General features: G+C 59.9%; 1 protein-coding gene across 1 annotated transcript; it reads left to right on the forward strand.

Moving 5' to 3' along the window:
* The first annotated feature begins 4,257 nt into the window (after positions 1-4,257).
* Positions 4,258-11,438, forward strand: ZNF628 (zinc finger protein 628). Its single transcript, XM_039244054.1, has 2 exons — positions 4,258-4,420; positions 8,197-11,438. The coding sequence occupies exon 2, from the start codon at positions 8,202-8,204 to the stop codon at positions 11,322-11,324; it is 3,123 nt and encodes a 1,040-aa protein (XP_039099985.1). The 5' UTR covers positions 4,258-4,420; positions 8,197-8,201; the 3' UTR covers positions 11,325-11,438.
* Positions 11,439-11,642: the final 204 nt, after the last annotated feature.

Genomic DNA, 11,642 nt, shown 5'->3' on the forward strand with positions numbered 1-11,642 from the left:
GAGAGAGAGAGAGAGAGAGAGAGAGAGGGAGACTGAGAATCCAAAACAGGCTCCAGGCTCTGAGCTGTCAGCACAGAGCCCGACATGGGGCTCGAACTCACAAACTGTGAGATCATGGCCTGAGTCAAAAATTGGATGCTTAACCAGCTGAGCCACCCAGGCGCTCCGGAAACAAGGTTTTTCAAGAGGTGACTAAGTTAGGGGCGCCTGGGTGGCTTAGTCGGTTAAGCGTCCGACTTTCACTTAGGTCATGATCTCGCGGTTCGTGGGTTCGAGCCCCGCGTCGGGCTCTGTGCTGACTGCCAGCTCAGAGCCTGGAGCCTGTTTCAGTCTGTGACTCCCTCTCTCTCTGACCCTCCCCTCCTCACACTGTCTCTCTCTCCTAGAAAAAAAAAAAAAAGAGGTGACTAAGTTAAAATGAAGTCCTATGTCTGAGCCTACTCCAATTTGCCTGGTTTCCTTATATGAAGAGGAGTTTGGGAGACCATGTGAAGACACAAGAAGAAGACAGATGCCCACAAGCCAAGGAGAGAGGACTCAGGAGAAACCAACCCTGCCCACACCTTGATCTTGGACTTCTAGTTTCCGGAAATGTAAGAAAATAAATTTCTGTTGCCTTGAGTCACCCAGCCTGTGGGACTTTGTTAGAGTGAACCTAGCAAAGTAACACAAGAAGTGTATTGGTTACCTATGCTGTGTAACAAAACCCCACAAATACCATGGCACGAAATAGTGTACACTAATTTTCTCCCAGTTTGCATGGGTCAGGAGTCCATGCACCACAGCTCACTGGGTCCTCTGCTCAGGGGCTCACGGGGCCTTGATCACAGGGCTGTGATCAAGGTGTAGGTGGGGGCTGCAGTCTTATATGGGGTTGGGGTCCTCTTCCAGGCTCACATGGAAGAATTCATTTCCTCTCATCTGAAGAACTCATGGAGGTGGATGGCTTCAAGGCCAGCAGGAGAATCACCGATGTTTCATGTGTCTGACTTCTAGACCCAATTTTAAAGAGCTTGCCTGATTATATCAGGCCCACCCAGGACAACCTTTCTGTATTAGGGATCTTCAAGGAAGCTGAACTACTAGGATCTATATTTGTATCTATATCATCTGTATCTATATGTATCTGTATCTATTCTATCTATACATATAGACACACACACAGAGATGTTACATATATTACATATATAAAGAAATCTACTATAAGGAATTGGCTTGTGCCGCTATGGAGGCTGAGAAGTCCCATGATCTGCTATCAGCATGCTGGAGCCAAGAAAGCCAGTGGTGTGGTTCCAAGTCTTTTTTTTTTTTTTTTAATTTTTTAATGTTTTATTTAATTCTGAGAGAGAAATGCATGAGCAGGGGAGGGTCAGAGAGAGAGGGAGACACAGAATCTGAAACAGGCTCCAGGCTCTGAGCTGTCAGCACAGAGCCCGACACGGGGCTCGAACCCATGAACCACGAGATCATGACCTGAGCTAAAGTCAGACGCTTAACCAACTGAGCCACCCAGGTGCCCCGGTGTGGTTCCAAGTCTTAAGAACCAGAGAGGCCATAGGTGGATTCCAGTGGGTCTGAAAGCCTGAGGACCAGAAGTGCAGAGGGCCAGCAAAGATCAGCATTCCAGCTAGTCAGGTAGAGATTGAGTCCCACCTTCCTCTGCCTCTTTGTTCCAGTCAGGACCTCCATGGATTGGGTGATGCCCACCCACACTGGGGAGGGCCATTGGCTTGACTCAGTCTGATGATGCAAATGCTAATCTCTTCCAGAAACACCTTGGCAGACATGCCCAGAAATCGTGTTTAACCAGATACCTGAGCATCCTGGGGCTCAGTCGGTCAGTTAACACATAAAATTAATCATTACATTTCCGTTTGGTTAACATCAACTGATGGGGAGCCTTGACTGCACTTGCCAAAATCTCTTCATCTTTGCCAAATCACATAACCTATCACAGGAGTGCCGTCCATCACGCTCGCAGGCCACTTGAAGAGAAGGCACTTGGTGTACAAGGACATGGGTCATTGGAGATTGTCATGGTAAGTGGTGCTCCTCCTGGGGAGGGCATTTAGTGTATCTGTCTCCGTCCACATTTTTGTACTTAAAACAGACGGGTCTGTTTTCCAGGTAGAGATGGGACTATGTTTTCCAGGTAGAGATGGGACTATGTGACCTGGTGTCTGCCTGGTTCTCCCAGGGAAGGGCGGGGAAGCTCCTGTGCACTGGGCCTTGATCTCGCATGTGGGTACCTGCAAGACGGGCTTGGATGGGGGTAGACTCTGGGGCTGGAGACATTCCCAGTTAAATCACTTCCGGGTCACAGGACTCACTTCCTGGCTACAGGATGTTACATCACTTCCTGACTATAGGATGTATATCACTTCCTGGTTCTGTGTCTGGCCAAGAGACTTTAGAGAGCCTCTATTTATTACCCACCCGCCCATCCTCCCCCCACGAGTGAAGTGGGGATAACACCCCTTCCCTGGAAAGAGGCCTATTCGGGCAGGGCTGGCAGGGCACCCATGGGAGCCATAAGAGATGTCAGAAAGGAGCCTCCTTAGTCTGTGGGAGGCACAGGCCGGCCCTCTTGGCTCCTGCGCACACTCCAGCCCCCCTGCTCTGCATCTCTGCTCTCTTCCTGTACTTGGGTGAAAATGGATATTTTACTTTTAGTCTCAGGCCCTGGGAATCCTGTCTTTGGTCCGGATACCTCCTGTTGTGTGTCAGGGGGAGATGGGTGCTCCAGGACCCCCCCCCCCCCAGCCCCTAATCCTCTCCTAAGTGAGCCCAGGTGGCGCCATTACCAAGGCAATGCGCTGAGTGGCCCAAACCAGAATCCAATGTCCATTCAGCCCAACACCACGCATCTCCTCCTTCCAGAGGAAAGCGATGTGGGTTGGAGGGCTTGAGTATGTGGGGACCAGGAGCACTGATGCGGGCACAGTGAGTGGGGCCTGAGCCCCCTCCCCACCCTGTGATCACAAGGGGCCCAGACTCTGACCCTTGTTGAGCCACCCTGGAGCTGGACTGTTCCAGAAGCCCAGGACACATCTCCCACCACCCACAGTGTGGCTGACAGGGTTGGTGAGGGTAAGAGTGTGAGGAAGAGGGAAAGGTCCAGGTTCCCAATTATTTCCAGGGTTTCTCTTCTCCTTTGACTACTAGTGAGGGTGGGGCTGCCTTTCTCTGGGTGTGTGTGTGTCACCCTTATCAACTGTTTTTTGGCTGACAGCTTTGGCATGGCAGTAAACAGAGAGGGACAAACCCCCATGCACACAGGGCCTTTGGGGCCTAAGTAACAGCCTAGGACACTAGGAAGGGTCACGTAGGTTTTGGCTGCCTTCAAACCCTGCAGTCCCCACTCCCAGCTCTGTCCACTGGGATGAACGGTTCCCATGAATGATATCTGGCTGGCCAGGTCGGGGAGAGAGGCTCAGAGGGACCGGGCTGGACAAGATGCCTGATCTATGTGGACGGGGCTAGTCTCCTGGAGAGAAGGTGGAGATCAGGGCAGGAATGTTGATAGCCACCCTACAGTGCACAGGACGGCCCTCAAAACAAAGAACGACCTGGCCCAAGTGTCACTAGTGTCAAGGCTGGGAAACTGTTGGATGACTTGAAGAAGTCAGTATGGCTCAAAGGCTGAAGCCATGGGAGTGGGGATGACGTGGAAAGGAGGGAGAGGGGATCCGGGACAGCTCAGCGGTTCCCTAAGGCCCCAGGCCTCCAAGGAGCAGGCGCCTCAGGGCCCAGCTTCCGGTACAACTGCCCAGGCCCGGGAACTGCGAGCGCTTAGGACCTCTGCGGAATGGGGGTGGGGGAACAGGAAGCACTGCAGGCCTCAGTTTCCCGACGACGGGAAATTAGAGACCCAGGGCCTGGGCGTGGGGGTCAGGCCAGGAATGACCACACCCGTCATGGGCTAGGCCCATTCGGAAACCGCGCAGCTGGAGAGGGCAGACGAGAGGGTAGCGATAGTTTAAAAAGAAAGAAAAAAAAAAAGGCGGGGGGAACGTGAGACCCCACCTCCGGGCCGGTCTTCCCGGGCCTTGGGCTGACTTTGGGTACCGCCAAAACGACCAAGGCGGTCGGGATCCCGGGAGGACTACAACTCCCAGGATGCAGTGCGCCGCCTGCGCCAGGGAGGGAGCGACGGCTGCAGGCCCGCGGGAAGGGTGGGGCGGGGCCTCGGCGCACGTGGCGTCGTGACGCGCCGACGGCGACGTCGGGGTTTGTGTGCGCGAGAGGCAGCCGATAAAGGTTGGGTGCCTCGCGCCGGGGGCTGTTGGGAGGGAGCGCGCCCCCGCCCCCCTCCCAGGCCCCCACTCCTGTCCCGCCGCTGCCGGGGCCCCGTCTTCCCGTCAGCCCCCGCGGGAAGGCCCTAGGTCTCCCCCGCTCATTCCCCGGGTCGGGGCCGCAGGTGAGAGACCGGAGGGGTGGGGGTGGGGGGAGGGACCGGAGGGCGGAGACGTTGGGGAAACGGGGAGCGTGAAACCGGAAGGGATGCCTTAAAGGGAAGGGCGCTACTTCATCTTCGATTTTTGTCCACTAGACCGGCTCCGCCTTCTTAAAGGGCAAGTGGCTGCTTTTCAGAGGGGCGGGGCCGGTTCTGCAGTTCCCCGCGGCTTCCCGCTTTTTATTCTGTGAGGAAGGCTTATCTCGCTAAAGAGCACTGGCAGTGCCGCAGACATTGGAGGAAATGCCTCAGAGCCTCGGTGGCTTCCAAGCGGACACTAGCTTAGCTCAGCAAAGGTGGAGATTGGTGTGCCCTAGGAGCACCCTCTTAAAGGGGAAGTCGGGCCTGATGGAAGGGTGTGGTCCGGCCTTTTGAAGGGGATGCTCTTTATTAGACTAGATGGGTCCAGCTGTTCCTGAGAACGGATGGCTCCTATCTAAGGCGTGCTCGGCCTTCCGAAAGGCACGTGCAGCTTCCTGGGATAATTAGCGTTAAGACACTAATTTTTAAAAGAAAACTTTTTTTTTTAACGTTTATTTTTGAGAGACAGAGAGCGAGCGGGGGAGGGGCAGAGAGAGAGGGACCCAGAGAAATCGAAGCAGGCTCCAGGCTTGGAGCTGTCAGCACAGAGCCCCACACGGGACTCGAACTCACGCAAGATCATGAGCTGAGCCAAAGTCCGACGCTTAACCGGCTGAGCCACTCAGGCGCCCCGAGGATGCCTGTCATTTTAAAGGGAATCTTTGTAGCCTGCCCAAAGGGGATGCCCAGTCCTTTTACATTAGACGTGTGCTCACTCCGTGTCAGACGTTATTTTAGGCGCTGGGGTGCAACAGTGATTAAGAAGCCACTAACATTGAGAGGGGAGAGGCTAGGGATCCTGTTAAACCCCCTGCAGTGCAGGGCCTTCCCACTGGTCCAGCCCCAGATCTCAGCAGCGCGGAGGCTGGGAAACGCTGCTCAAAAGCAGGTTAGAAGGGGCTGAGTGCTACAGAGAATGAAAGAAGGGAACGAGAATGGGGAGTGTTGGAAGGGGTTGCAGATTTAGGTCTGATGCAGGGCATGTCTCCCGGAGGTGACCTGTCAGCAAGGACACTGGCGGGAAGGGGCTCCAGGCTGTGACTAGATGGCGTGGGGGTCTGAGAGGCTAGAGGAAGTCGGGAGGGGAGGAGGCCGTGGGCACCTAAGAGATTTGTCTCCTCTGAAATGGGAGCTGGGGCAGGTCTTTGGCACGTTCCCCGCAGCCTCTGTGTGGGGAACATACCAGAGGTAGAAAGAAAAAGGGTGGAAACAGGGAAGTCTGTTTTGGGAAGCTGTTGCAGCTGCCCCGGAGGGACACGTTGGTGCCCTGGACAGAGGTGACAGTGGGGGACTTGCAGAGAAGTGTCCAGGTTCCAAACGTGGCCTTGTTGGAACAGGGGAACCAGCCGCCGGATTGGTCGTAGACGGGGAGAGAACGAGAGGCCGCCTGAGTAAGAATAGAGCGGCTTTCAGGGATGGAGAAGATTGTGGGGGAAGAACGGAGAGCGCAGGAGCAACAAAGAAAAGAAAAAACGAGTTAGATGTGGAGCATGTTAAGTCTAAGTTGTCCGCTAAGCGTCCACATGACACACTGGAGCGGGGTTGGAGGTCAGAGGAGAGGCGTCAAATAGAGCTGCATTTGAGAGTCATCCTGTTTAGACTGAGACCCTGAGGGTGAGTGAGGGCTCCCAGGGACACAGTGTGGATGAGGAAGAGGACCAAGGCTCAGCAGAGCCCCGGGCTCTCCTACAGTCACAAGTCAGGGAGACGAGAAGGAACCAGTGCCCCAAAGTGAGGAGAGTGGCTAAAGGAAGGAGGGACCATGGTATTTCGCACCAGGGAGGCCGTGGATGGAGTGGAGGATCCGAGTGTCAGGGTTTGACATGGGAACAAACATGTATTGACCGCACTTTTGAGTAGCTTTGCTGCAAAGGGGATGGAGAGAGAGAAGGCCATAGCTGGAGGGGGTGGTGGTGGAAGTTTTTTATTTTTTTAATGTTTATTTTTGAGAGAGAGAGACGGAGACAGAATATGCACAGGGGAGGGGCAGAGAGAGAGGGAGACACAAAATCTGAAGCAGGCTCCAGGCTCCGAGCTGTCAGCACAGAGCCCGATGCGGGGCTCAGACCCACAGCCCACAAGATCATGACCTGAGCTGAAGTCGGATGCTTAACCAGCTGAGCCATCCAGGCGCCCCTGAAGGTTTTAAGGTTATTTATTTTTGAGAGAAAGCATGAGCAGGGGAGGACAGAGGAAGAGAGAGAATCCCAAGCAGGCTCTGAACTGTCAGTGCAGAGCCCGACATGGGGTTTGAACCTAGGAACCATGAGATCATGACTTGAGCCAAAATCAAGAGTCATTGTTTACCAGTTTAGCCACCTAGTTGCCCCTGTTGTTTATTAATGGGAGATGCAGCTTGTGTGTACATGGATGGGAACGGGTCAGGAGAGGAGGAAAGTAGTGGGAAGTCCGAGTCCATGGGCCAGAAGCAGGCAGGTGTGGGGTGGTGTGGGGATTCTCAGCCTCAGCACTGTCGCCGTGCCGGGCCCTCCCATGCACTGTAGGGTGTTGAGCAGCATCCCTGGTGTCCCCCTCCCTAGATGCCCAGGAGCACGGCCCCTCCAGTCGTGACAACTTAGCGTCTGCAAGCTTTGCCAGGTGTCCCCTGGGGTGGGAGAGGCGATCGCTGTCCTTGAGAATCACCGCTACAGTGGTTGGAATGTGGCAACGTTCTCTGATTGCATTTGTTTTTTCAGTAGCAAGATCAATGGCAGAGTCACCCGCTGAGAGCAGGCGGGGAGAGGGGAGAGGTTTGAGGGGAACAGAAACATGTCTGAGTGCCACCTGTTGGGTGGGGGTGGGGGGAGTGGACTAGAAGAATGCAGTATGCACACTGCTGGGAACCTGGAGATTCGTGGGCATGAGTGCACAGGGTTACTGAAACTAGAGGTGGCTGCCTGGCTCCATGGGAAAGTGTGTGACTCTTGGCCTCCGAGTTGCCAGTTCGAGCACCACTCTGGTTGTGGAAATTACTTAAAAAATAAAATCTAAAAAAACCCCATTTTTTTTTAAAGGGAGACCAAAGGCAGGCAGGAGGTGAGGATGTGGGTGGGGATGCAGAGTGGTTATGGATCTGGTGGAGTTTAGGGATTTTTGATTAAGGTACGAGGGGGAATAGGCGAGCAGGGGTGGGGGGTGGAGAGCCGAATGCTCACCGGGGCTTCTGTTGCAGCAGTGGTGGGATCCAGAGCTGAGGCAGGGTGCACGCTGAGCTCGTTAGAGGGAGCGGGCTCCAGCATTAGAAGCCTGTGCAAGAGAGGGCCCAGGCCGTCTTCCCGGACAGTGCCTGTCTTTAGAGAGGAGGAGCTTAGTCCTAAAGGAAGTGCTTGGCCTCCTAAAGACCAGGTCCCACCTTCTCACATTTGTCCAGCCTCTTGGGAGAGGGGGGGTCTGATCTGCATCCTGTGGCTGGTGAGCACTTGTCCCAGTTTGCCAGAAGTTTCTGCTTTAGCACCTAAGGGCTTGCTTTGGCGCATACCTGGACCACTGGGGGCCCTAATCTTAAGGGAGGCTCCCTGCGGGGCAGGCGGGCTGGGGACGCACCCTCTGTGACTCCCAGGGCGAACGTGTGTGTGTCCCCGTTGAGAAGACTGGTGTTGGGGTGGAGGTGGGGCGGGCTCCTGCCTCCCCCTGACGCCGAGTCCCCCCCCCCCTCTCAGGTGTGATGGTCGGCTCCCACGCGGACATGGCGCCGGCCTCTACCTCGGAGGGGCCTGCGGAGAAGCCCGGCCCCACGGCGCCCGCCCCGACGGCGCAGTACGAGTGCGGGGAGTGCGGCAAGTCATTCCGCTGGTCGTCCCGGCTCCTCCACCACCAGCGCACGCACACTGGTGAGCGGCCCTACAAGTGTCCCGAGTGCCCCAAGGCCTTCAAGGGCTCCTCGGCCCTGCTCTACCACCAGCGGGGCCACACCGGCGAGCGCCCGTACCAGTGCCCCGACTGCCCCAAGGCCTTCAAGCGCTCGTCGCTGCTGCAGATCCACCGCAGCGTGCACACGGGCCTGCGGGCCTTCACCTGCGGCCAGTGCGGCCTGGCCTTCAAGTGGTCGTCGCACTACCAGTACCACCTGCGGCAGCACACGGGCGAGCGGCCGTACCCGTGCCCCGACTGCCCCAAGGCCTTCAAGAACTCGTCCAGCCTGCGGCGCCACCGGCACGTGCACACGGGCGAGCGGCCCTACACTTGCGGCGTCTGCGGCAAGAGCTTCACCCAGAGCACCAACCTGCGGCAGCACCAGCGCGTGCACACGGGCGAGCGGCCCTTCCGCTGCCCGCTCTGCCCCAAGACCTTCACGCACTCGTCCAACCTGCTGCTGCACCAGCGCACCCACGGGGCCGCCGCCCCCGCCCCCGCCCCGCCGCAGCCCGAGCCCGGCGCCAAGGTCCTGGTGTCCGACGCCTACCTGCACGCGCCCGCGCCCCCCCCGCCCCCCGCGCCCCCGCCCGTGGTGCCCGAGCTCTTCCTGGCCGCGGCGGAGACCACGGTGGAGCTGGTGTACCGCTGCGACGGCTGCGAGCTGGGCTTCGGCAGCGAGGAGCTGCTCTTGGAGCACCAGCCCTGCCCGGGGCCCGAGGCGGCGACGCCGCCCCAGGACGGCCAGGCCACCGCGGCACCCAAGGCGGACGCCGCCCCGCCGCCCTCGCGGTCCCCGCCGGCCCCTCCGCCTCAGCCCCCGCCTGCCGCCGCCGCCCCGGGCTTCGCCTGCCTCCCGTGCGGGAAGTCCTTCCGGACGGTGGCCGGCCTCTCCCGCCACCAGCACAGCCACGGGGCGGCCGGCGGGCAGGCGTTCCGCTGCGGCAGCTGCGACGGCGCCTTCCCGCAGCTGGCCAGCCTCCTGGCGCACCAGCAGTGCCACGTGGAAGAGGCGGCCGCGGGGCGCCCGCCCCCCCAGGCGGAGGCCGCCGAGGTCACCTGCCCCCAGGAGCCGCTGGTCACGGCCGCTCCCGCCCCGGCCGCCCCGGCCGCGCCAGCGCAGACGCCGGCTTGTGCCGAGCGGCCCTACAAATGCGCCGAGTGCGGCAAGGCCTTCAAGGGCTCCTCGGGGCTGCGCTACCACCTTCGGGACCACACGGGCGAGCGCCCGTACCAGTGCGGCGAGTGCGGCAAGGCCTTCAAGCGCTCGTCGCTGCTGGCCATCCACCAGCGCGTGCACACGGGCCTGCGGGCCTTCACCTGCGGCCAGTGCGGCCTCACCTTCAAGTGGTCGTCGCACTACCAGTACCACCTGCGGCTGCACTCGGGCGAGCGGCCGTACGCCTGCGGGGAGTGCGGCAAGGCCTTCCGCAACACGTCGTGCCTGCGGCGCCACCGGCACGTGCACACGGGCGAGCGGCCGCACGCCTGCGGCGTCTGCGGCAAGAGCTTCGCGCAGACGTCCAACCTGCGGCAGCACCAGCGCGTGCACACGGGCGAGCGGCCCTTCCGCTGCCCGCTCTGCCCCAAGACCTTCACGCACTCGTCCAACCTGCTGCTGCACCAGCGCACCCACTCGGCCGAGCGCCCCTTCGCCTGCCCCATCTGCGGCCGCAGCTTCGTCATGGCCGCCTACCTGCAGCGGCACCTGAGGACGCACGCCCCGGCCCCCGCGGCCGCCGGCCCCGCGGCCCCCGCCGCCGGCTCGCAGCCCCCAGCCCCGCTGGCCGCCGCGCCGGCCCCCGCTGCCACACAAGACGTCCACGTCCTCCCCCACCTCCAGGCCACGCTGTCCCTCGAGGTTGCGGGGGGCCCGGCGCCGGCCCCGCCCCCGGGCCAGGCAGTCCCCAACTCCCAGACGTTTCTCCTGGTGCAGACCGCTCAGGGCCTCCAGCTCATCCCCAGCAGCGTCCAGCCGCCCACGCCGCCGCCCCCGCCCGCTCCCGCCAAGCTCATCCTGCTGCCGTCCCCTGGTGCTGCTGCGGGGAACGGCCGTGGGAGGCAGGGCCCGCGGGCAGCTGGGAAATCTGGTCAGGGGCCTGGAGTAGTATGGCTGCCCGGTCCTGGGGGACTAGGGGTTCAGGGCGGGGGCAACGCAGGGGCCAGTGGGGGAGGGCAGAGCTTGATCGTTCTACAGAATGTAGGGGGTGGGGAGACAGGCCCACAGGAAGTGAGTGGGGTCCAGCTGCAGCCTCTCCGGCCAGCCCCGGAAGTAACCGCGGTCCAGCTCCAGCCGGCCCAGGAGGTGACCACGGTCCAGCTCCAGCCGGCCCAGGAGGTGACCACGGTCCAGCTCCAGCCTGTGGCAGGCCAGCTGCCCAATCCCAGTGGGGCAGCTGTGACCACCGACGCCCCCAATCTGCTGGTGGTTCAGAGCGGTGCGGCCGAGGAGTTGCTGGCCGGTCCCGGCCCCGGGGAGCCAGGTGACGGTGAGGCCGGTACTGGTGTCGTCCAGGACGTGCTTTTTGAGACGCTGCAGACGGACGAGGGGCTGCAGAGCGTCCTGGTGTTGAGCGGCGCAGATGGGGAACAGACCCAGCTGTGTGTGCAGGAGGTAGAGACGCTACCCCCTGGGCTGGCCGAGCCTCCTGCCCCTGGCCCACCGGGACAGAAACTGCTCATCATCCGTAGTGCTCCCGCCGCTGAACTGCTGGAGAATAGCAGTGGTGCGGGAGGCGCCGCCACCCTGCAGCTGCTGGCCCCACCCCCGCCCGGCCAAGCCTCCGTCCCAGTGGGCATCTCCACAGCTCCCGCCTCCCAGATGGTACAAGTGGTGCCCACCGGCCCTGCCCCGGGAGGCATGACCCCGCAGGGCCTGCCCTCCATCCAGATTGTCCAGACTCTGCCCGCAGTCCAGCTGGTGCATACGTTTTGAGTAGAACCACTGGTATCTCTTCCTGCCCCACACAGCGACCTGGACTCACTGCTTGGGCTGGGCTAGGGGTAGGGGAGCTGCAGGCTGGGCTGGCTAATAAAGACCAGAATCTCCTCCTCTGTGTTTTGTTTTCTCGGCGATGGGGGAGGGGGGACTGTCATGGTCATAGCCATCACTTGGGAGTTTGGAGTCTTGTATCTCTTGCTTCCTGGCTCGCGGGTGACTGACTGCGATTTGCGGCCAGCCACTTCTATGTCAGGTTCTGTTATTCCCTTAAACAAGATGCAGGGGGCGGGGGGGGGGGGGGGCCCGGGGGGG

Source organism: Hyaena hyaena, unplaced genomic scaffold, assembly GCF_003009895.1.
Source record: "Hyaena hyaena isolate Hyena2069 unplaced genomic scaffold, ASM300989v1 scaffold_235, whole genome shotgun sequence".
Classification (NCBI taxonomy): Eukaryota; Metazoa; Chordata; class Mammalia; order Carnivora; family Hyaenidae; genus Hyaena; species Hyaena hyaena.